Below are 27,486 nucleotides of genomic sequence, written 5' to 3' on the forward strand. Positions count from 1 at the left end.
CAGAACAGTAGATGTACCTTGACCACCTGCGTCTGGCCAGTTAAAGATTTGAGGTACAGAAATCCATTGTAATCTACTGTAAGATTGTGTTCTTGACAGACTGCCATCCCTACATACAAACTCGTGCTCATTTAACGTAATATTGGACAGCCACTTACAAACTAGCCTTGTGAAGCCTTTGAAAAAAGTAAGGGCAATCGGCAGCTGTGACACATTCAGTGTATTAGGTCCTCAAGTGAAGCAGCACATTGGTTTGGACTACTGTCTCATGGTTCCACTGGACTGTGTCTATATCTGGGCCTGGTCACTATCTGCTCTAGTTTCTGGTGACTTTCCAAAATTTTTTATGTTAGGGTAGATGGACATGCTTGTTAAAAGAAAGTATAGCTATGTGAGTAAACGTGCCCCACAATGCTGACTTGAGCTAAAAATTGCAAAGACCCCAACATCCATGAAGAAGAATGGATGAAGTAAAATGACCAAAGCAATCTTAAAATAAAGAGAAACCTTCAGGTGATGCTAGGATGAGTGCCTCAACTTTCCTGCCAATCTTGTTAATAAAGTAGATGGCTGCATTCATGATTTCAGATAATAGCAAGGAAGATGAGGACTATTAACATTTTGATGAAGGTTACTGATTTCAAATTATACCCACTATCCCAATTTCATCATTTTAATTTTAAAACATCTGTTCAGGTTGCTTTCTTGTGTGATGATGCTACAAAATATACAAGACCCCTTTCACTCAGGATTGGGATAGGCAGTTTCCAATGGATGAAGTTAAAGCTCTTCTCATTTCACACTGGTTTGTTTCTACCTGATCCCTCATATGAAGCTCACTGCCACACCACACCTTTTGAGCAGCACAATGTTTGCTTTTAAAGCTAATACACATAAGAGTTTTAAAATAGTACTTCTACCATTCTGGAGTGTGATAAATGGCAGTTATAGCTGCTGAGATTTGGAGTCTTGATATTTAGGCATGGCTTCTAGTAGGAACAGTTGGGCTTTATAAAACAGCACTCAGTTTACATGAGTAACCATGAAACTGGCACTCAATTGAATCAAAGATTGAAACATGGGAGGTACTGAGCGGCCCTGTTACGTAGAGACATTACTTTGATAAGGTTATACTGCACACTGCTTGAGAACACCCTGGTTTGGAGCTAACCTTCATATTGTATGTGGAGTACTAAGACTTGGAGTCCGACTGCTCCTTCTGTACTTTACACAAATGTCTTTGATGCATTTAATAATGAAACAATGGAAGTGGCATTGAACACAGGAATAGATTAATAGTGTGTGTGTGCATTAAGTGTGGCTGGAGCACAGGGATTCTCTGGTACCTTGTGGATCCAGCAACATGGATTCAAATTGTATTGATATCTGTGTGGCATCTCTGCATGTCTTGTCTCTGGGTATGCTGGTTTTCCATCCCACATTTGAGTTAATTGGCAACTGCAAAGTAGCGCACAATACGGATATACGAGGGGGGACCCAAAAATAACCGGAAATATTTTTAAAACATGTTTAATTTAATTTTCTGTACAAACTACAATTAGTCTCCTTCAAAGTACTCTCCATTGGCGGAAATACACTTATCTAACCGTTTGTTCCATTGTTCGAAACATTTTTTAAATTCGTCTGAAGTAATGGCCATTAATGCTCTGGTCGTTTCTTGTTTTACCTCTTCGACGTCAGCAAAACGCCTTCCTTTCAAGTCTTTTTTCATCCGAGGGAACAAAAAGAAATCACACGGAGCTAAATCCGATGAGTAGGGTGGGTGGTTCAGGGTTGTCATACCGTTTCTTGCCAAAAATTGGCGAATGCTGAGAGCAGTGTGAGATGAAGCGTTGTCATGATGAAAGAACCAATCGCCCGACTCCCACAAATCAGGGCGTTTCCTTCTCACACTGTTGCGCAACCTACTTTTACAAAAAAATTCACTGAACACGAGCACAACCTTCCAGACTGATGGCACTTGGCAGACTGACTTGTGAGGAGTGTAACTAGATCGCCCTAGCGGCCCAACCACGTACTACAAGTACCAACCTAACAATAACAAAATTCCGGTTATTTTTGGGTCCCCCCTCGTATGTAGTGAGCAAATAACAAAAAAAAGTTTGCTTACCTATGCAGTGACGGCCAGTTTGTTCTTTTCAGTCTAGTCCCTTGTCTTGTGATATCTGAGGGACGCTGCTAGGTCTGTGTGGCAATCTCTTCAAAAGCAAAAAAGGTGATCAACTCGCTCACTCCATCAAGTGGTAGAAAAATAGTCAATTGTTTATTCATAGCTGTAACAAGAACAAAACTAGACATTAGGTGACAATTTCAGAGTTGAAGTTTCATTGCTAATGGTTGTTCTAGTCCACCTTGTTAATTCAATTTTACTGGGTCATAGGAGGCAGAATCCCATACCAACAGCATAGGGACATTATTGTCATGTGTACAGATTACAGTGAAACTCTCACTTGCATGTGCTAAACAACATATGACTTACTGCCACTCTCAGAGCATTAGTACAACAATCTTACCTTGAAACCTCTGTCTACCAAAAATTACTGAAAATTGAAGTTAGAATTTCAATAACATGTTAAGTTAAAGTATTCACCCCTGTTATCAGGTGCTAAGCAGATAATCTCTCTGTTGAGTGACCATTCCAACGCAGTGCACACTCACTCACATCAGGACAACCAACCTAACCACACACTGTTTGCGAGGTGGCATGTGTACCCAATGCACACATTAGAAATTAGAGATTAGAGATTTTGAAGCATAACTTCCTGTTTTGTTATTACTGTAGACCAGCACGGAGATGATTTACTGGACAGAAGGTCACAAGCTCAGAGTGACAGGATTTACACAGGCAAGAATTTCCATTAAGAAAAGTGAATTGAGATGGATATGGTGGAGCAGAAAACTCTTATCAAACCTGAAAATGCAAACTGGCTGGTAAAGTGCGGTAAAAAGCACAAACAGTATTCTAGGAAGAATTGAATAATGTTATCTTTATAGGTCTGACTAGGTAAACTTCAAGCAGACAACCACATGTGTGAAAGACAATTTTATGTCACTGATTCCCTTACATGAAGACAAACTAATAAAGAGACGGTGAGAGTTCATGTTTTTCCTGTGCTAAAGCATCACTAAAATGGCAGTAATAGAAAATTCCAGAGTGACAATCCACAGTGCATGAGAAGTTATGGAACCTGATGAAGATCATTATATGATGTTATTGTTGATTAATATTTTCAATTAATCATGAACTTTTATTCAACTTTTTAGCATGCATGATTGTTAAAAAGTGGCAAAACTGGAAAACTGTCTTCCTGTAAGATGGAGAAACATGTAATGAAATGAGGTCTCTTGAGGTGTTTTAGGATTAGTAAATAGGACGTGAATTTTACATGGGATTAGTTTCAGTTCTTCTGGTATTCTGAAAAGTCGTCTCATAAGTGGTGGTGTCTCATTCCAACATCTGGATATAAATTTAGTAGTGCTTTACTTTGGAAGTCACAATGCTATTAAGTATTAATAAATGACCTACATTTGATAACTAATATTAGGGCATTTTTGATTACATAAAATGTTTGCCATGATGCTGTTCACTTAATTTTGGCTGAAAAAGCTTGAGAGATTTCACAAATTGTAAAGCTCTAACTTGTTTTAGAAATTTTCATTTCAATTACAGCTTTCAACATAGAATAAAATCAAGATTCAAATAAGATTATTAGCAAAAATGTGTGTTTATACAGCGCATCACTTTTTCCACATTTTGTTATGTTACAGCCTTATTCCAAAATGGATTAAATTCATTTTTTTTTCCTCAGAATTCTACACACAACACCCCATAATGACAACATGAAAAAAGTTTACTTGAGGTTTTTGTAAATTTATTAAAAATAAAAAAAGTGAGAAATCCCATGTACATAAGTATTCACAGCCTTTGCTCAATACTTTGTCGATGCACCTTTGGCAGCAATTACAGCCTCAAGTCTTTTTGAATATGATGCCACAAGCTTGGCACACCTATCCTTGGCCAGTTTCGCCCATTCCTCTTTGCAGCAACTCTCAAGCTCCATCAGGTTGGATGGGAAGCGTCGGTGCACAGCCATTTTAAGATCCCTCCAGAGATGTTCAATCGGATTCAAGTCTGGGCTCTGGCTGGGCCACTCAAGGACATTCACAGAGTTGTCCTGAAGCCACTCCATTGATATCTTGGCTGTGTGCTTAGGGTCGTTGTCCTGCTGAAAGATGAACTGTCGCCCCAGTCTGAGGTCAAGAGCGCTCTGGAGCAGGTTTTCATCCAGGATGTTTCTGTACATTGCTGCAGTCATCTTTCCCTTTATCCTGACTAGTCTCCCAGTTCCTGCCACGGAAAAACATCACCACAGCATGATGCTGCCACCATCATGCTTCACTGTAGGGATGTTATTGGCCTGGTGATGAGCGGTGCCTGGTTTCCTCCAAGCGTGACGCCTGGCATTCACACCAAAGAGTTCAATCTTTGTCTCATCAGACCAGAGAATTTTCTTTCTCATGGTTGAAGAGTCCTTCAGGTGCCTTTTGGCAAACTCCAGGTGGGCTGCCATGTGCCTTTTACTAAGGAGTGGCTTCCATCTGGCCACTCTACCATACAGGCCTGATTGGTGGATTGCTGCAGAGATGGCTGTCCTTCTGGAAGGTTCTCCTCTCTCCACAGAGGACCTCTGGAGCTCTGACAGAGTGACCATCAGGTTCTTGGTCACCTCCCTGACTAAGGCCCTTCTCCCCCGATCGCTCAGTTTAGATGGCCGGCCAGCTCTAGGAAGAGTCCTGGTGGTTTCGAACTTCTTCTACTTACGGATGATGGAGGCCACTGTGCTCATTGGGACCTTCAAAGCAGCAGAAATTTTTCTGTAACCTTCCCCAGATTTGTGCCTCGAGACAATCCTGTCTTGGAGGTCTACAGACAATTCCTTTGACTTCATGCTTGGTTTGTGCTCTGACATGAACTGTCAACTGTGGGACCTTATATAGACAGGTGTGTGCCTTTCCAAATCATGTCCAATCAACTGAATTTACCACAGGTGGACTCCAATTAAGCTGCAGAAACATCTCAAGGATGATCAGGGAAACAGGATGCACCTGAGCTCGATTTTGAGCTTCATGGCAAAGGCTGTGAATACTTATGTACATGTGCTTTCTCAATTTTTTTATTTTCAATAAATTTGCAAAAATCTCAAGTAGACTTTCTTCACGTTGTCATTATGGGGTGTTGTGTGTAGAATTCTGAGGAAAAAAATGAATTTAATCCTTTTTGGAATAAGGCTGTAACATAACAAAACGTGATGCGCTGTGAATACTTTCCGGACGCACTGTATATAAAAACATACAAATTCAGACGCAGTTGAGCATATACATTTGTACCATTATGTTTTTTTCTTAATATATACTATTCTTTTTATTCTTGCTTGTTGTGTATCTGCAAAGCATGAAGCACTTATGACCCATGCACAATTGATTAAAAAGTGTTTCAGAATTCAAATGAAGGCAACACCTGAAAGGAAAAAAAAAACAAAAAAAAACTGTTCAAACATGTTAAATGCAATCATAACACTGGACAAACAGTTTACATGTGCAGAAAGCAACCAGAATAACATACAGGAAAAACTCTGGTCCTTTCCATTAAAGCAAAAATGTAATACAGATAAACATAATATTTTATCTTTCATTATAACTTTTGAGGCGTTGTGTATCAAGCCAGCAGCCGCATAAGGCACAGACTGCATGTTAAACCCTTGTTTGATGAGGTATCTAAATGCATTTAGCCAACATTGAAAAGACTCCTTAAAATTGCAACTTTAAATCTGTTACAATAACAAAAGGGAAAATCTGAAAAATGTTAAGATATAAAATCATTAAAACATAAATTTCTGAAATTATTGATAAATGTTATCTTCTCTTGTATTTGACATAACATTAAAGAAACCTACAAAACTCACTAAAATTTGGCTTTTTCTCAACTCCTTCTAAAATCTAAATAGATCCACTATGCTGGGGTGTTGAGCAGAAATTTGGAAAAAAAATTTTCCTTGCCAGGGAAAACATTTGGAAAGCACATTACCACAGCCTCTGTATTAAAATATGCTGAAATACACTAACATGTTTAAACCTGAACAGGTTACATTTTTATTATATAGAATGTTTGACTGGGTTGCCCAAACTGTACACCACGGCTATTTCAGTCAAGCCAACTGAGACCTTATAAGACCTTCTGGATTATATCCTGAACCACCACTCTAGATCACCACCACTGAAATGACACATACTGCAGATCCTTGTGGATGTCTGGTGTTGCATCTGTCCAGTAGAGTTTCTGGACTTTGCAGAATTTATGTCAAGGTGCACTGAAGCTATTGTGGTATGTCATGCTAGCCCCTACTACCTTTTAAGACAGACTTTTCCTTCATTTTGTCAGTTCTGTAGACAAGGACATTTTAGAGAAGGTTCAGAATTCTATTATTCAAGCACACTAAATATATATTTACTAGGTAGGATAAGACTACAGACTGAAACTGTGGGGCCATGCTAAATCCAGAAAGAGAGAGAGAACTTTATTTGTCCCCTGGGAGGAATTTGGCTTTTTATAGAAGCTAGACAGACAGAAACAGGACTATAGCAATTTAAATGTATAAACACAGCAGGAAATTCTAACACAGATTTTTAAAATTAACCCATCCAACTGCCCCTTAGATCCAGCCAAAATTAGCGGAGACCCGATTTACCTTTCTTTCAATACTTGTTCATAATGTCATAACCACATCATTGGCAGTCATTCCTTCTGTTACCTAATGCAGAAATGTGATTAAGACCTAGTTGACATACCTGGGACCAATTTATTTTTCCTAGAGGATCAATCAGTTGAAATAAATTTCAGGCTGCCTTTTACCTTGTTCAGAGCGTGTAAGCAGTCTGTTCATGCAGTTTGTCACCAATATTTTAATGTCTTCGAATAAGAGGAAAAGAAACGGTTATTAGACTTTTGGATTTTTACAATCAGGTTTTGATGCTACCAGACATTATTGCTCTTTTTATCTTTCTTTTTATCTTTGGCACATTCTCTTTTTTACTTTTTCTCATGCCACTCACCAACTAATGTTATACATTCACTTCACTTCTTTATCCAGCAGTCTGATTACTTCGCCATACTAAAATGTTAGCAGCTACTTCCCTTATATATAGGATGTTGCACTCACCAATTTTCATTTCATAACCAAGCTTCAGTATTGTCCCACACACCATAACTGTCATGTACAGTAAAAATATAATAGATTTTAATAATTACTAGGCCTGTCTCCCATTTATTTTTTGTCGGCCAACTCGCTACACAAGGTACTACACAACTTACCTTTCTTTTAAAATTAGTTATACAAACCTGAACTGTGTATTTTGAGATTATGCAAAATTACAACACTCTTGCATCACTGTGATGCTCCATTTTACAGTAATGAGCATCTTCATCATTACACCATTAGCACCTTTTCTAACTTGCTTGATCCTTTAAACCTTAATACAGTCCAAATCGAGTGATCTGTTCTTCAATTCTCCCCTCAAACTCTCTTTTTAAAGTAGTCATAAGTTCTCCTCAATCCCTTCTACACTGTTCTTTCTAAACAACATACTACAAAAGTAGCAAATCATTGCAGGTCAGATCAAGGGCTATCCTATATTGGCTTTGCCTCAACTGTGGTGTCACTATTTTTCCAACGTACAGTTTAGTGTGCAGAGAAGGAGGGAAATGGAACTAATTTGTCCATACTTTGTGCCACTTATTCTTGATACACCCAGCCTTTATTTTAAATATAGTTTAGTTTAATCATCTTCCTGTTCTGTTTGATTAGCAAGCTCAGATTTAAGTGCACTCAAGTTTGGTTGTTCTACTAATGAGCAAGGTATGCTGGATTTGTCCAAAATGAATTTGTAATGCAAAAGGTTTTAGTTCTCTCTCAAAGGAACAAAACCAGATTCAAAAGAAAAAAAAAAAACCAGAGATATTACACAATCAACAACACATTAAGGTTGGCTATTTCAGACTTAGAGGGGACACAGGATGTGGCTTTTCTTTCTCACCTTTGATGGTTGGCATTACTTAGAATATTTACAAAAAAAAATTAACTATTAAGGGAGAATAATGGCAGTGTTTCTTGCTGCTGCAGTACTGGCATTAAAATCTCACCCTTAAAGCCATCTTTGCGAAGCTTGGACATTCTCCATATGTTCTCTTCTCAGCCAAAGACTATACAGGTTAGGCAGGATTTTCCGTAATGAATTGGCCCAATATGACAGAGTGTGTGATGGTTCCCTGTCCATTACTGGTTCTTGCCTTACTCCCTATACTGTTGGAATTGTCTACACTGGACAATGCATCAGAAAATTAACAGAGGAGGAAAACTTTCTAAAGGTAAACCCTAAACAAAAAATGGTGAAAAAGTTTCAACAATTTGAAATAGTTCCCTGAATCCATTTATTGATATCTTAAAATAACTACTTGCTTTTTCCAAATTAACACATTTTAAAAGCTGTTGCAGTATTGACATTTATGGTGTTACTGAAACAAAGCAAGATATTAAAAAAAGTCATACAAACAATTTTCAATTCAAAGAGTTGCATGTGCAGTCTTGCTAATTTTTAGCAAGCAAATACATGCCATGTCTTATGCAATGATAAAAATAAAACACATACACAAACACACACAAGTACTCACAGGCAAAAATGCTTGGGAGTATGCCCTGTATTTTACAAGTTGTGCGGATAACTGTGGAAACAAATTACATTTTGTCTGTAATCATGTTTTAAATAAGAACAAAACAAAAAAAAGAGTGAATTGAGAGAACATACATCATATAAGTAATAATAATAAAATAATAAAAAACATAGCTGGTTATCCAAAAAAAGAAAAGAGGACACACTCATGCAGACCCAACTTGCACCTTCGTAACAAAGTTTTAAAAACATTCAAATCCACTAGATCCGTAGATCTGGTTTCTAGTGATGTGCGTTTATATTTTAATCAGTGGACGTGAATTGAAAAAGAACATAATATTCACAGCAATGAAAAAGTCAATAAGCAGCAGTAAACCAGGCCCTTAAATAAAACAAAGCAATGAGACAGTGAGTATTTGAATCCACCCTTGCTATAGAAAACAATTCTTTAGATTCAAAAAGTTTTTTTTTTTCATTTTTTTAACAAATAAAAGGCATTTGATGGCAGGGTTGGAACCCAAAAAACCATTTTTGTTAGGTTCATCTTTGTAACGGTCACCAGTCTGAAAGAATTCAATCAGACGTTTGTGTAGCTCAAACAGAAACAGACCAGCTAGATCAGTCAAACAAAGCAACCCCATTTGGTTCATCCATTCTCCTGAAAAGTCAGCATCCTAGGTGGCGTCACAAGATTCTTTTAGCCCTTTTATGGCTCCAAGAGGTTGCACAAGTAGGAAGAGCTCAGGATCGGCTCCGATCTGCCTGGTTTCCAACAAGCATTTTACTGTAGAGTTTCTGTTGTTCTTCTTTGAAAGTGTCTTTGACTTTTGCACGTTTCAAGCCTCCATCCCTATGGGAAGAATCAGAAGTATGACTGTAAGAACTGATGGTAACTAGGAGTCAGGGAAATAAGCATGAAGTGTGAAGGACGTCTTGGTAAGAAGAGAAAGCCTATAGAAGTATAAAAATCTGAGGGACTGAGCATGTAGCAAGTAAAAAAAAAAAATAAAAATAACTGCTTGCCAATATAAATACAAGTTAAGTCTGATAAACTGATAACTTGCCATCCATCAACTAAATAACCCTTTGTTCATGTGTTACACATTACGGTAAATAAAATCTCCATGATATTGGTTTTGAAAGGGTCTTATTTCCAGTTAACAAGGACACACACTGTATTTTAAAGTATCTACAGTTTAGCTTGTAATAAGAGGAGCTGAAAAAAGAGTTCAATAAATCATATTTCTTTATCTTCACTGTACAGATAAGGCTTCTTTCATCTTTGCATTCTGCCAACATTAGTAAATGGACTAATCAAAATAAAAGCACCAAAGGAAGCAAACTTAAACATGTGTCTGAACTGATAAACTAATTAATGAAACTTGTCCTGATGGGAAATTAAACACTTAAATGTACAAAATTCTAGTGGAAAAAGAAAAAATGTAACAGAGGATGTTGAATAAATGGCAAGGTGTGCAACCATAAAATATAAAGACTCTGCAATGCTATGCATAATTTAAACCATTCCACCCATATAACTGATGCTCTTCATGAAACAAGTCTGGAGTTAGAGTGACCTCCATATTTTAGATCCTGTATATTTAGTAAAATTTAGGTTTAGTGACTGTTCTGCCATCACCTGGCAAATATCAGGACTTTAGTTTCAGCAAAACGGCAATAAAAATATTTAAACATTACAGAAAAATTACAATTACATGATATTGCAAAATACTACTTGTGAATAAGTTCACATAATTTTCTTGAAGTCAGCTATACAGTATACATAGTAAGTGTAGCCCAACAGGAAGTCATCTACATTCTATCACCAAATGTGTATTTGAGAGAAGACAAAAAGATGGCATACTTACCATAGCAAGTCTACCAAGCCACCTTGATGTGCAATTGCAGATTTGACACGATTAGCAAACTGGACAGCATCCTCCCCTTCCTGTGGAAAGAGGAAGCCAGTTTATCTCATCTGCTAACCCCTTATACAAGGCTTTTGTTTAACTACTTTAACTCCTTTGAGTATATACTGTAAATAGTGCCATTAAAATGAACAACTCCTGAGAAATGTTCTACATTATTGCATATTTCTTACACTGCATTTATTAAAATCTCTTTACAGGTCTGTGAGGAAAAAATATATATGAAGTTTGGTGCTTCTTTCATTTTCTTGGTGTGCAAAATAATCATTCAATAGTCAGGTTTGAAAAAGGTACTCGTACAGCCCCTAGTTGGTAAACTAGGTCCAATTATCATTAAAACTAACAGTGCTACCCATCTAAGACAAGGTTAAAATCTATGTAATCAATGTAGACCTGTTACATGTGCAGCACCATACACCATTTGGTATGGGATTAATAAAAACAGTGTTAATGTTTGTGATGCACCATCCATTAGAATGACAAATGCAATGCATTTTATTATTATAAATGTTTGTGATGAGAGACAAAGCAACTGAATGGACATCTTTTTTATAAAGGTGGATTATGTTCAGTTGTTTAAAAATAGTTGTTACCAACAATGCCTTATTTAGACAGTCTGGTATACTGTTTTGTTGGAAATATGAGCAAAACAATTTAGGATCAGAAAATGAGACGTAGTTAAAGAACAAAGCAATGGTCAAAACTAAAGTCAAAAAAGAGAAAAAAAAAAGTGTCACAAGCGCAATAAGTGTGTGTGTGTGTGTGGGGGGGGGGGGGTAAATTCAGTCAAAAAATTGAGCTAGGAGATCAGAAAGAACAGAAAAATCAAAAAGCACAAAAAAGAATGTTATAGGTCATACAAAGTTGTGAAGATTTCAATGCCAACACGCAATAGACATCACATGTTGTGGAACAACTGCAGCAAAAACAGCATTAATTAAAATTCAAAATCACCCATACACTTTAATAACAAACATTTAATTCAAGGAAATTGTCCATGAAATTAAACCCCAACAGCATTCAATAACACTATTAAAAGGCTTTGGGGGAAGAGAAAATAAATAATTCATGAAGCAGCATAAGACGCCCCATCCCAAAATAAATACAACTAGCTTGGACTGGTTCTTATCAAAGACATGTTGCAGCTGCACACATTTAAGATTCACATCATCTTAAGATCAAAAGAAATCCCCAATAACCATACAAGTCAAAGTCTGAACCAAATTCCTATTAAAGATGTTGTGGAAAGATCTGGAGAAGCAGTTCATGGATTAAAGCTTAAAGACCGCATTCTGCAAAGGCTGTTAAATTACTACAGGAAACACATTGTTACAGTATTGCTGATAAAGGTGGCATAAATAGTTGTCGAGTCTAAAGGACAAAACTATTTTTTCTCACTGAGCACTGTGAAACATATAGTTCTCTTTAATAAATTCTGTACTTCAACATATTTCTTTTGTGACATTTTTTTTTATCAGAGCCTTGCCCCAACTGAATAGGTTTACTATACTTGAGAGGGCATCACAGACTGCAATTATCAATTTAATGTGATGAGGTTGAGCCTACTAGAGCTCTTAACCATAAAATGATGCATTCCATTGCATACTTTCATGTCATACATGTACCCTGTTGTTCATTACAAAGTTGAACAACCAGGTAAGCTCACAAGGGAGGCTCCCCAAATATTAAAACTCCTTATAATCTTGTATTTAGATTAAAAAACATTTTACTAATTATGGGTTCTTCTTGTTCATCTAAGTAGTGTTGGAATTGTTACTAACCTCTCGGACCATAGGAGGAAGATACCAAACACTGCAAACAATCGCCCAGCTGCTCATCATTCTCAAGAGGTAGTTGACCATACCAAATTTGCTGCTGTTCCAGAAAGCATCCCCAAATCGAGGGTCATACTGCAAGGAAAAAAAAATATTAATTTACAACATGAATAATTCAACATTAGTTTTCATTCTATGAATAAACACCATAAAGAAATGTTAAAATAACTTAATTGAAGTAAAGGTATTTACATATGCCTTACTCTTAAGCCACTACTTTAGTATGAACAAACACTGAGAATTCATGCTCACTTGGCACTTTTTAGCATTATGGAAACCAAAATACATTTGTACAACTGGTAAGTCTGTTTCAGAAAGGCCAAATAAATGTGTTGATAATCATCTAAGTGGTCTTACACTGAAGCTGCTAGCTACAAATGATTCATGCATTCTTGACAATGTTTAGCATTCTGGGATTACAATAAGTGTTGCAAAAGCTTACATCAACTAAATATAGACAGCCTTTTACTTGCATAAAGGCTACATGTCTGGAAGACCCAAGTATAACAATTGCTATGTATGAAGAGAAAAAACTTTTTACAGCATCTCTTATGCTAAGGGCACAAACATCATATCATGTAAAGTATACCTGAATGAAGAAGTAGGAGCAGGAAAGTGTATTGAAGGAAACAGAACTTTTCATATTACAGCATTACTTTATGATCCCAGGTAAGAGATATCAGGTAATGGAACGGAGTGTTTTCCTTTTGTATGTACAGATAATTTACCAATCACTTGGCCATTCATTCTAAACTAAACTTTTGCTTCACATTTTCCACCATATTTATGATAATACCCACTCTTTTTCATTACTAATACATTTATCACACGCAGTGTCAAATAAAAAAAAAAAAAACACAAAGATACCAAAGCACAAACACATGAAAAAGTAGATGAATGGTGAGATACTGTATACCATGGCTCACCCATTAACATATACCACCTCTGGCTATTATTTTATATGGGTTAATCATAAAATGAATATGCTACATAAAGAACACTATATTCATGAATTGAGATTAACTATCTTTCTATAGAGAGTTTGCAAGTAGGAATTTATATTAGAATGCTACATAGGCCTACTACTGCCACTAAAAAGCATAAAAATGAATGTTTATATAGTATAACTTTGACAAAGAAGATTTAAACCACTAAAAATGTGAATGTACACAAATAGGAAAACTCTTCAGAGCCTTTTATGCCCTTATTTGTAAGAGGGCTAATTATAATAAGCTGAAGAAGAAATGGAGACTTAGATTTTCTTCCCCTCTATGTATTTTATACCTAAGGAATGTATATGCATTCATTAATCCTAATTGGGGAGCTAAGGAAACCCAGAGGTGTGTGTAAGCAAGACAAAATAATATTAATTTTTAACCTCTTTCTTTCAGTACTGGGATGCCGGATGAAGGGGACAGAGCCCATCCTGGCATCACAGATGAAAGAGAAACTGATCCCAGACTACATGCCATTCCATTATAGAACATACTAACTCAAATGTAACACTCATTCTTCTGCTGCTACTACTACTACTGCTGCAGAGACAATTTAAAACAACCAATTAATCTAACGTGTAAATATTCTTAATGTGGGAGAAAACCAAATAATTAGCAGCGTAAGAAAAATTTACATACACACAGTGGCTGAGAACCTCTACAACTGAGGCATCTTCATTGCCATTCAGACCAGTTATCCTTTAATTCATTCAATCCATCTATTTAACCCAACTTTAGGGTTGGAAGAGGCTAGAGCTACTGCCAGCAGTATTAGGTTCAAGGCAGGATACAACTTTGGACTGGGCACCCAATTCACTATAGTGTACAGCTGTGTTCACAACTATGTTCCTTCATACTGTTCAGTTTTAGGATTGAAAATTAACCTATCAAGCACATCTTTTGGATGTACAAGGAAATAGCACACAAAATTAGTTGAAGAACATCATGATCTTGGTAAGGATACTATGATCTCTCTCAAGATTTCCCTTCACAAGACTTTTTTCATTTTTTCCAACAAAGTTTTTTGGAAGTTTTTTTAATCATCTTTCAGAGATTCAAGGCTGAAAGATTGTCAAAAATCTGGGCCTGTTAAAGCCTATTGTGGCATTCTTTGTGTAGTTTTGGGCTATACAAGAAATAAATTGTTTTTGTATGGTAATTATCACTGTGACACTACACTGAACAAAACAAAGCAGACAAAATTTAGAACTTTGGAAGATATCAGGGTGTCTGGAATTTGGACCTACCTTGATTGCAACTGGGTATACTGTGGCTCCAATTTCAAAACTTCCTTTTTTAAACATCATTACTGATGTATTGTTAATGCATGTTCCTGTTAAAATGAGAAAGAACAAAGTACAACCAATACACATCACGATTTTCACAAAGAATGAACAAAATAGGCTAAAACCAAAAGTGAATATTTAGCAAGCATCTCTTTAAAATCTTTAAAAAAAAAAAAAAAAAATCAAACATTTGCTGCACATATGTTGAATTCACCATACATTAAGAAAAATGCTTTTTTTTTTTTTAGTATATGGTGTTACAGGACCATTAGCACTCATACTGGTAGAGTCTGGAACAGTCTTTATCTACAAGACAAAATACTACTCAAAAGCCACAGATACTAAAAATAGTGAAAAAATATTCAAACAATTATCTTCCTAGATTCTTCTAATGACCTACTTCAAGAAGTCAGTGAAAAAAAAGAATGATTATTCCGATCTGCGAGGAGGAAGACTGCCAAAAAACCTATGAACTGTATAGTATGCTTTAGCTAGAATGCTGACTTACATAGTCAGTTTTCTGAGTTTGTGTTTGTCCATCGTAGTAACAATTACATTTAATATATACATTACTAACAAATAATCTGTTTCTCTGCTGTAGGTAAGGAGGATTTTTATGTAAAGAGTTTGGGACTAATTTAATCAATTTTAATGATGCTAAAGCATTGCTCTTTATGGTACTTAAGAGAACCCAGAAAGCCTTACCTTCAAATACTCGGAAAAAGTAAAAACGTCAGAACTACAAATTAACTGAAGTTAAAAACACTGCAATACAGCATCATGAATTATGAAGAAATTCCATTAATTTTGCTTTTATAAAATTTTAACAATCATGGTGATTAAAAATGAAGTGAATTCTGGCTGAATTCCACATTATCTCACAAGAACATCTGCTTATTGACAGTTCTGTACCCTTTTTCCAGGAAATACAAAAGAAGCACTTTTCTACACTTTTTTTGAGAATGCAACAGTGATATAAATCAATCAAATTCTTTTTGGCAAAGAAACACTCATGGGAAACATCAGTTGCATCTAACTTTTTTACATCTGTCATGACCAATAAACCTTGTGGCACTTACTGCAAGGTCAAATTTCAGCACACAACACAGACAAACATTACTACAATTAAGTACAATATATCTAAATTCTCTGCTAGATAGGAATGGTATATTAGTTTTTATAAGCATAAAAATCTTTCAAGAAAAACTATACTACTGACTATGTGATTCAGTATAAATGATTATCAATTATAAGCCACTCTTCTACATATTTTGCAGTTGTTTTAGAAGTACTCTCCTTACTCTGAATTGTGAATATTAATGTACTACAACAGGAAATTCTGCTACTTTGAAATAATTATTTCCTTTGATTCATTCAATATATTAAATAAATAATTTTCATTTTAAGTAACAAACATCTATGAAAAAATCAAATGCAATATTTTATTAAATATAAACTCCTCTGACGCAGGTATGGTATCTTTTGGATTTTCTTGTGCAAGGCTCAAGTATTGTATGAAGCATGCTCGCAAAGAAATATAATATTCTAACACATAATTTAATTGGACTATGGGCTTTGGCTGTCAAAAACATACCATATGTGGACAATTTCAGATTTTGCTATGACAGGTACTGTCAACTAAGACACACTTCATTTCTTATGAAATATAAACAAACAAATTTAAAGTATTGGAGTAATATGTTAAAAAATGCAATTATACTTCAGCGTGTCATACCAAAGGTGGACAATATTTACTAAATAAGGACATTCATTTTTAATTTAAGGAACACAAGGGTGAACATATCCTAAAGACAGAACACACTCCTAACATGGGTAGTGAGAATCAGTTTAATCTGGAAAAGAACTGTTTGTTGCTCTTCATAATAGAAAGGGATACTTTAAAGTCTTTGAGGTAAATAATATTTACGAAATAACCTATGAATTTTATATTAAAAGGATAAGTTTGGTATTTTTTAATTTGAAGCTAGTTCTTCATAATCATGGTATATTTTAATTTGCTATATGAAATTCTGCTATAAAGTAAGGCATTTTTCTTATAGATTTCAAAAAATACAGACTTTTGAAATGCAGCTGAAGAGGCAGCAGTCCAAACATGTTAAAAAAAGAAAGCCTTACATTTGGTTCGAAGGCAAAGTCACAACAGTTTTTATTTAAGAAAACATGCCTTCCAAGTTTCTGAGGCATGCTTGTGACAAAGGTGAAATGGAAGCAATAAACTTTATTTCAGATTCTTGGTTCTGTTTTCTTGAGGGAAGGATCTATTTCCTGTCTGTTTATCTGCTTACAATGGCAATATTCCGTAGGTGCACCACCAGCTAGCCAGTAGCTTCATTATAGCTTCAGGTTACATATTTTCCTCCTCTAATCCATCCAGTTTTGTTTCATGAACATTTATGTGCTGCAATAGCTTATAACAAATGATGCTCTGCACAAATGTGTGCCAAGTGTGACATATTGCAGCAGACAAGTCAGTATGCCATGAAATCATCTGATTTGATATGCATATGCTGTCAAACTACTGTGATTGTGATTCAAAACATTCATCAGCCACAGCAGCACTTGCATACTCAAATCATATTTTTCCTTACACTACATGTACTTGAATCAATTGTTCTATACGCAGTGCTGGAACACATGCTGAATCACTTACATATACAGTACTTTAAAAGCAGATGCACACTGAAGTTATGTGAATATTTTTCCTATACTGCACCTCATATACAGTCAAGCTCCACGATGCATCAGTCCAATATCAGCTACAGTCTTAGGGAAATCTCAGACAAAATTAAGCAAAGAAAATGAACTAACGCATTTACTGTCGTATTTTCATACATTGTTAGACATGTCACTAGTGTTCTGCCTGAAAGCACGGTATCTCTTCACCTGCAGCTTACCACTTTCACTCTGTGCAATCTTCTCTTTTATGTGGAAAATGGTATAGGATGTGTAGCTAATCACTCCAAGTTGTGTGAAAAAAATTGTAATGACATTCCAGCTGATTTTAGGTTTTTTTTTACCTAGCTGAAATCATGAACCATTGATGCCATGTGATTATGACTGGGGCTGCTTTTTACCTATTACATTCTGTGTTATTATATTTTATAGAGCTTAAAGAGCAAGATTCATACCAAGATGGCAGCATGGTATGTGCCAGTCATGTGTGTACATGTGTTCTTGTGTACTTTGTATACATGACAATAAATAACTGAACTGATTACACATTTTTTACCAAATGAATCATGCTTGCTGATACTCAATTCATTATGCCAACCAATACTCAGCATCACACACTTTAAGTGACGTGTTATGCACAAATTTAATAAAAAACATATTGGAGAAATCAAAAAGGCAGTATTGTAAGATAATTTTTAATTTGGCTGATCATCAATTTTCCTTTAGCAATATCTGTAATTAATCAGATAATCTGATAAGGCTTCTGCTTTATTTTCTAAACTTTAACTCTATAGAAGGGGGTTTCCAGGCATGAGACTTGTAACTAACTGAAGTACTCTTGTTTTAAGAAACAGAATAATAAAATTTAGAGGTCAGTTCAGCGCTATATGCAATCATCAAATTCAAATGTTAACAGTTCACACACACGCAAGGACCGTCCTTCCTACATTTACGACATGTGTACCTGTTGCAATCTACACACTTCTCTCTATTGTGTGGTTTCTGTTACACACCTGAAAGAAAGAGGCAATATATGACCTCTCTGTACTATTCTTTCCTCTGCATGTCCCGGAGTACAAAAGAAACAGCACTATACAGCAACATGTGAGGACTGGCAAGATCGGGGGGGTGGGGGGGTTTGTATTAGGGGGTACCACATGGTCACGGATTACAACCGCAAGATGTTATGCGAAAGAATATGAATAATATGAATAATGTTGCATCTGTGCCACAATGTTTTCAGAAATGTACTATACAGGTCATAAAATGAATAATTCCAAATATCATATATCTATGTCTTCGTTGTTTTTTTGTTTTTTTTGACATCATAGACCATAAGGTGCATACTAATTTATTGTGAGCAGGAACACTCAATAAAACTGAATAAAAAGAAATCAAGTGACGGTAAGATATGAAGAAGGCAGATTCACCAGCGTTTGTGTGTCAGCTTTTATCCCTCCAGATCAGAGAATGTCCAGTTCCATTGCCTCAAAACACCACTCACATCTACAGTTATTGCTAGTTTCAAATAAAAAACTAACAGCATCAGATCCCTAGGGCGGTAGTATGTATCGCAATCGTGACTAAGAGAATAAAAGTGGGAGAAAAAAAAAAAAAAAAAAAAACAGTAACTTTTACAAGTCCTATAAATGTACATCAGCTGTTACAGACGCAAACCAAATGTATGTGTGTACTGTATAATATTAACAATAAGAGCAGCTCACTACTGAAAACGGCAAACATAGGAGGCAGTCGGGATCGAACCGGGGACTCTTGATTACAAGTCATCAAATCTTACCGCTACACCACGGAAGCTGTTGTCTTATCCTTGAACATTTTGTGAAAATGTTTATTTGCTCTTTGGACTTCAGGCTTCATATATTATATAGTGCATGCCTACATTTTGTCATTTACTACTAAAATATGAAAAAGTTTCTGTTTTAAAAATGTGTTTACACAGATTATTGTAGAAACGGAACACACATGAAATGCATGTGTTCCAAATAACAATCTATTATTTCCACTCTAAAACTCCAGCACTTCACTCCCAGATTATCAAGGCATGATGAGCTGGGAGAACTGGAATATGGGGAATGGAATAGTAGGCTGCTTGTCTTTATCGGCACATTTACAGGGCAAAAGACGCTGGTGGAGAGGTGCGAAAAGATTTAAGGTGGGCCGGAACTACGGGTTTTTTCGTAGGCTCTGGTAATTCTAGTGTTAAGATTCCCAATATATTCATTAACTTCAGTCAAATTAAGGATTTTTTTTTTTCTATGGAACCAAGTTAAATAAAAAAACATTAAAGTACAATACACAATACACCTTAGCTATAGTCAGTAGAATTAAATATCTGCACATGGACATTTTAAGAAAGTAAAATATCTGAATAAATATAAAGAACTACCACCTTCTAGATACTTTTTATATTTTATATAGAAAATATAATTTACCTTCTGGAAATATAAGGATGGGGAGTTTGTTTTTGTCCTGAACATGACCACTTAACCTGCAACATAAACTAAAAGTTAGAACATAGTGTTTGTTCAAAATTAATTCTCAAAGTGAGGTAGGCATTATGTTTTTCAGTACTGCACTATTGTTGTGTGTGTGAAACCCGCACTTATTAATGTCAACATTCAAAAGCCATATATACAACACTTTTTTTATTTGAGAGAGATATGGAACTAAATGATTGGAGATGGCTGTTTATTTTAAAGTAATAAAAGAATATTACAATAGTTTAAAAACACAACATATATGGAAGATTTACTGAACCCTACTTCCTACTGTCTATTGCTTACATTCAATATAAATAATTCCAAAAATAGTTTGCTAGTTTTGTGCAAATGCTAATCAAAATAAACCCTATTCAGTATTGACAACTGAAACAGACTTTAAAAAGGCTGAAAGAACTGCTCTGTGCATTTTGAAGTTTTAGAACACCTGCCATTGGATCATGTCTTGACTTACATATTTAAACTGTGATCTAATTGCATCCACAATTATTTAAATATATGCAGACAAAGGATTATCCTTAAAGATAGGGTGAGAAGCTCAGTCATCCGGGAGGGGCTCAGAGTAGAGCCACTGCTCCTCCGCATCGAGAGGAGTCAGATGAGGTGGCTCGGGCATCTGATCAGGATGCCTCCTGGACACCTCCCTGGTGAGGTGTTCCGGGCACGTCTAACCGGGAGGAGGCCCTGGGGAAGACCCAGGACACGCTGGAGGGACTGTCTCTCGGCTGGCCTGGGAACGCCTTGGGATTCTCCCAGAAGAGCTAGAAGAAGTGGCCGGGGAGAGGGAAGTCTGGGAATCTCTGCTCAAGCTGCTGCCCCCGCGACCCGACCTCGGATAAGCGGAAGAGGATGGATGGATGGATGGATGATGCCTTAATTTGCTGATGGCATCTTTAGGTTTAAAATACAAACATTAGTATGAACTATATAATGGAATTCATATCATTTGTAAAAATAATGTCATTTTAAGTCATGATTTTTTGTCTGTTTATATTAACTAATTCGTTTAAATCCCTACCAGGCTTGTTTTGAATAAATAAAAGAATTATACGGTGTCTTTAAAGGTCTTATTGTTTTCCATAAACATTTTCTGAATCTTTTTGGATGCAATTATCTTCTTTGGTACAATTCTCTATCTTGTGCTTACTTCAAATTTAAATAGGATTTCTAATTTAAAATACTGCAGTTTTTAATTTAGAGGTCACTCAAAGTTCATTATTTTGGTAAATTCTAGCATTTTTTTAAAAAAAGAATGACTCAAATAGGAAAACAGCTTCCACTGACTCATGGTTGTTCTTTTGTTCTATGATGTCATTTAAAACTTAAACTACCTCCTGAAATGAACCAAAATAAACAAAATCATTCCCCATTCACAAGTCTTCTAACTGTGTGGTTTTTAAAACACACTGGGTCTTCTACTTGTTAAGCAGCACTTTGCCATTTTTAGTATTAATAAAGGTTAGCACTTGGTTGCAAAGATATATTGAAAAAAAAATCTGATTTACTCTTGGGAAGCAGCTTGAAAACTTTTATGATGGACTTTTTAAATGTTTGAAACGACATGAATTTCTAATACTCCATTGGCAATAACAGTAAAAGTAGCAGTAGCAGAAGTACTGTGTCTCTCTGTGTACAGAAAATCGTGAAATTCTTATTTGCAACATGTCATCACTCTCTGGTACCATGATACACAACTTATTTTATTTAACAGAAAACACAAATCAGCTTACCTGATATTTGATACTGAGAACATATTATAATCAAGTCATTAGTTGAGTCTTGTCAATGAATTGGTATGTAGTATCAACATCATTTATATTTATATCATACATTCTTTTAACATCTTGCCCTAAATGTTTTGTTTTGGCTATATCAATCTGTCAATATTTTATAAGTGCATCTTAAAGCACTAGACTAGCACTAGACACTTTACAAAATCAACAGAATTATAAAAGGAACCGGTTGTGGCTGAAAATCATTTTCTGAAACTTTGTTTTAAGCTTGCACAGATTTTGTATGTGTTTTGTAATGTGCCATCATTTAATATTGCATTTTAGAGTTCTGTCACAAATTATACAGTTTCCATTAGCACATGCAAAGCTAAACAATATATCAATATTTTATGTAAATTAAAATATGAACTCAATTTAAATTTTGAAACAATGTTATGGAAGATGTAAAGCTGAGATATCTTCCAGTATACTACATGTCTGCTAAAGGTAAAAAAATAAAGTTTCAAAACATTGTAAAGGAATAACTTATCAAAATCTCTTAGCCAGCTTAATTAGTAATTAATTCATTTAATAATTAAATCAATTTTGTGGACTTCTTGTACAATGTGGACATTTATATTGATCTGTTTTACAGTCTTGAGCACCCATTCATATTTTAGTTTCCTGCTGCACAGGCATGTGTGTCAGTCGGTCATTTTCTAACTCACTTAGCTCCCAACCTCCCTCTCTCTCTCTCTCAGTCCTGAAGAAGGTCGTAGTGACCTGCTGGAGCTTACCTCAGCTAGCATAGGGCACTAGGCAGGAACAAACCCTGGACAGAGCGCCTGTATTCACCCTGCGATGGACTAACACCAGCACTCCCAAAAAAAACACCCTCTAGGGCCAAACACCATGTTTATGGACTCTGGAAGGAAATTGAAGCACATGGAGGAAACCCAAGCTGACACGGGGAGAACATGCACACTCCAAATAGGGAGGAACCAGGACGTGAAACTTGGTCTCATTACTGAGAGTCAGCAGCACTACCACTGCACTGCCCCATGTGCATATCTGCCTTATCTATTTCCCTTTCATTCTGTAACATGGAAGCAAGCTGTTGTTATGATTTACAATACAATTAGCATTCAGACTAGCATGGAGCTTCATCACAGAAAACCTATTCATTAACAAACTTGTTTCAGCAAATGGGCAAGCATATCAGGTTTACTGCATGCAGGTGATGCCCATGACAATACAGTGATAAATATTTTGACAAGACTGCCTTCAGTATCTCTGATATGTATAAAATATTAAGACTGTTAAACCTTCCCATATTTATTAAATACTATATATTTTCTAAATGTATTCTTTAAATATACTGAGAAGGTCTTCAATATGAAGTCACAAAAAAGCAAACATTTGTTTCCTTTATCAAGTTTCAAAAAATATATTAATTTTTACATGTTTTCATTCAAATAATGAATGCATTTCACACTGCAGGACAAAGTAACATTTTAACACTACAGTAGCAGATTACAAATCCTCCTCCTTAACTTCCTTCAAGCTTCATCTCTTAAATGTCACTCACTTCCTGAAAAAAATCAGATCTAATTTACAGCTTTCATTTAAATAATTAATGCATTAGTTTTTTCATATTTAACACTCATTTTCCAGGTAATCTTTATATATAATATGCTACTGTGGCTGTTTGTTTGTCTGTCCAGGATTTTATATCACCTGTAGCATGTAAACAGTTTGATTACTGACTTGAAATTTGGTACATATATACTGTGTGACGTCTAATATCCGCTTTTGGAGTGATGATTGACCTCCAAGGTTATGCCTCTTTTTATTTTTATTTTATTGTAGAATCAACTCTCAGCAGTGGCCAGCAGGGTGGAGGTGTGGCACATGCATATGGGCGCCGTTCTCATCCCTACCATCTTCGCCGTCACTTCCCCTACCTCTTCATATCTTAAATCATTCTTGAGGCAGATTGAAGACTTAAGTGCCAGCTTAAATGAAAAATTAAAGAAAACGAACTAAGCAATTGCAACACACACACTGACTTAATCATTTTTAACGCGAAAAGATGCCGACAAAAAACGTTATCGTGCAGTGCACCGTTACTGGTGTGTAATAAATGAAAATCAAATAAAACATCAGGTGTGTACAAAAATGAAGCATAAATTGAAAAATGAGACTATAAAAAAAGAAGCGAGACATTCTTGGGTTATCCTTGGACTTGGCAAAGTTACTTTAAGTGATAAATTGATTGACATTTACAATCATTGACACACAATGACACAGAGTCGTAACATATGGTAGGGATTGACAAATGAAACAACTCTAAACTGAAAACATGAAAGGGATCAAACTAAAATGTGAAAAGGGCACGTTATGCATTCATTGTTTCTGTTAATTTGTTGAGTAATGTTTTATGAGATTTAAACAGCAAAGAGCTAAGAAAAATACATTGAAATGACAAAGTGGCAACATGAGGAACACTGTTAAACATGTAAAAAGAACCTATAAAATAAATTACCTTTTGGCTACTAGATGGCGATCTTTAACTTCGGATCTCTCAAACCAAATGTGTGGGCAAGCCTTTACCATGGATCTCTGAATAATTCCCATTAAGCCTCCATGAACCTGACCAACCTATTGCATGTCAAAAAACCAATATTAAATATTACAGCCTGCTGGTCTTTTTATTCTGTCTTCCTGAGCCTAAAAAGAAATATTAAACACTAGGCTTGGTTTAACAAAAAAATGAAATATGGCTAATATAATACTCGGGAGGATTTCAGTGATCGTCATTGACTGCCTGAATGACACTGTAGATTACCTTGCATTCTTCGGTTGTCTGAGAAAGTAGGACTGATAATTTATCGATAAGTTTAAACCAGTAGAGACAAAGATTTAAACGATTAAATTATAACACAGAATACTTTCTTTGTGCCAATTGAATACAATGTGAAATCACTTAAACACTAAACATTCAAATGTTCTATAACCTTTTTTCTTATTTGCAGTCTACCCTACTAATTTGGGAAGATTTAGCTTTCATCTAAACAATTCTTAAACTAATGTGTCACATCTTAAAACTTCATATATTTAAATGTTTTGAGCTATTTGCAAAGAACTTCTAGTGCTAACCTGCATGCATATCAGGAATTGGTTATTCTAAAATACAGCAAATACTCTTACTTTAAAGACAATTACACAAAATGTGAATTACCATAGCATAACAACCATCACTGGCAAGGATAATGACATCAATTGGGGAAGTGTGATTTGCCACACATATCCCTCCGTTTTTTGGTCTGTTCTCTCTGAAAAAAAAGGCAAGGAGAAATGAGAGAGATAAGAAAGGGCTAAACTAAAACCAAACAAAAAACAAGTTACATTAATTTTTGCTTGTCATCTAAAAGGATGTTTTCCATGCAGGTATAAAATCTTGGCAAGAAACAAAATAACTCCATTTCACCATCTGAATTTCGGCACTTTAAAAAATATACAGTATTATTATCTTTCAGTTCACCAGAATCAGTTGGACAGTAACTTGGCTTGCAGTATTATATTCATCCAAAAGATGGCACTAGAAGCACATCAGTGCAACTTCCAACAAAGGCCTTGCAACATTGGTATCATCACTTCATATTTGATACAAGGTGATGGTCAAAACAATCTAGTTGGCTGGAAAATTAGGCACATACAAGAAAAAGAAAATCACCTGCTGAACAGTTAATATTGTTAGTGTGAAAGAAATCTGACTGATTGCATCAATACCCTTCACACATTTAAAAAAACAAAAAAAAAAAACAGAACACACTAAATAACCTAACAACTCAAAACAGATTGTTGAACATACTGTATACAGCAGTGACTTTGAAAATCTTTAAACATGTGTAATTTTTTTCAAATCTTGACTTGCAGAAAGAAGGCAAAAATCTAAATGCATACATAATTTAGTGAAACCAATATAAATCACTTTAAGGTCATATTTTTGATGCAGTTCAGGAATGCACCAGCAATAAATTAGATTATGTAAAAATAAATGACGAGGTTAAACCTATTAATGCTTTTATAGCTGTGCTCTATGCATCCTATAACGGGTGTACAAACTAAGTAATCAACATAGACCTCAGCATTAACGTTTGCAATGCATCATGCAATGCCTATGCCGTTTAGCATGGGATTTGTAAAAGCAGTGTTAATACTTGTGATGCTCCATCTATTAAATTGACAAAATCAAAGCATTTTATGACTACAAATTTTGGTGATGCATCATCTTTTTGAATGACTGAGACATTCAAATGGGCTGTAAAACTCGAATGGAGTAACGGAGAAGACCCGAACAAAGGCTGCCTTATGGCTACAACACCTGAAACAGTAAGGCACCGAGAACCTGAAAGCAAGGTGTATTAAATGCTCACGTAATCAGCTTCTTGCACCACAATTGTGAGCAGCTAAGCAGCTCAGCTACACTTTACTGCAGGAGCCGTTTGTCCACAGACTGAGAGGGTGATTGGTCTACCATCTATTATAATAAGAAAAGTTAAATAAGACAGATGAATGGTTTCCACTTATAGGTGGCCATGGAGTATACAAGTAGAGGCATTTTGTGCTTTACAGAGAGCTGGGTTAAACCTGAAATACCCGACACTGTTTTAATGCAGGATGGATGGATTTCATCTTATTTGAGCAGATCCTTGTGTGGTGTGGAATAAACACTAGAAGGATACTTGTCATCTATATGAACGAGGAGAGGGGTTAAAACTACAGTTTGTAATTCAGACACTGAAATTCTGGCTGTTGGTATTCGTCCACATTATTTACCCAGGGAGATAAATTACATTATCCTTATTAATGCATATATTCCTCCCTCCACAAATGGGGACTCAGCAACAGAAATGATTCATTCTGTCATCAACACTTTAATGATGACTCACTCTGACCCCACAGTTATAATATGTGGTGACTTCAGCCATGTCACTTTGGAAGAAATGGTGACAAATTTCTATCAGTTTGTGACCTGTTCCACTCAAGAAAATAGAAAGCTTGACTTGCTGCATTCAAATGTTAAAGGGATTTAAGTGTAATCTATTTGCTCTTTTAGGCAAATCTGATCGCATACTAATTCATCTTATTCCCAGCTACAAGCCTGTTATTAGATGGCAACCTGTTCCCACCAGAACAGTGAGGAAGTGAAGCCTGGAGGATAAAATGGCTCTGAATGTCTGCTTCCTAATGACAGACTGGGAAATGGCATGTGAGTCAAATGGGAACAATTCTGGAAGACTGTCACTTTATCACAGACTATATTAACTTCTGTGTTGATACAGTGGTACAAAGACAGTGCACTGCTTTCCAAACAATAAACCCTGGATTACTAAGGCATTAAAAGGTAAATGACAGCATTCAAATCTGGAGACAAAGTGGCTCTGAAGAATTTGAGTGAAGGAAAAGAAGCTTATAAAGCTAAAATTGAAAAGAAACTTACTCAAAATAACATGAAAGATATCTGGAATGGACTGGGTGTAATTACTGGATTCAAGCAATTCATGGCTCTGGTGGTAGAAGGGAAGTGGACAAAGCTAACGCCATGAACCAATTTTTAATAGATATTCCCTCCCACTGCCACCTTCTTCTAATGACCAATCTCCCCACACCATCCCTACTAAATCAACAAATCCTTCCACGTCAACTGGAACGGTCAGTGACAAGTCCACCTCTAACCATCACTGTGTGCTGTTCATAGCCAAAGAC

At 35.8% G+C, this 27,486-nt stretch overlaps 1 protein-coding gene across 1 annotated transcript in view; it reads right to left on the bottom strand.

The window, feature by feature from the left end:
- Positions 1-8,489: 8,489 nt before the first annotated feature.
- Positions 8,490-27,486, bottom strand: part of gpat4 (glycerol-3-phosphate acyltransferase 4) — a 79,854-nt gene continuing 60,857 nt past the window's right edge. The window contains exons 7-13 of the mRNA XM_028799050.2: positions 24,956-25,049; positions 24,260-24,375; positions 19,937-19,992; positions 14,751-14,836; positions 12,455-12,583; positions 10,614-10,693; positions 8,490-9,595 (exon numbers count right to left, since the gene is read on the bottom strand). Of these exons, the coding sequence (XP_028654883.1) occupies positions 9,487-9,595; positions 10,614-10,693; positions 12,455-12,583; positions 14,751-14,836; positions 19,937-19,992; positions 24,260-24,375; positions 24,956-25,049 (670 nt within the window). The 3' untranslated portion in view covers positions 8,490-9,486. The remainder of the gene's footprint in view (positions 9,596-10,613; positions 10,694-12,454; positions 12,584-14,750; positions 14,837-19,936; positions 19,993-24,259; positions 24,376-24,955; positions 25,050-27,486) is intronic.

This window comes from Erpetoichthys calabaricus, chromosome 1, assembly GCF_900747795.2.
Source record: "Erpetoichthys calabaricus chromosome 1, fErpCal1.3, whole genome shotgun sequence".
NCBI classification, from domain to species: Eukaryota; Metazoa; Chordata; class Cladistia; order Polypteriformes; family Polypteridae; genus Erpetoichthys; species Erpetoichthys calabaricus.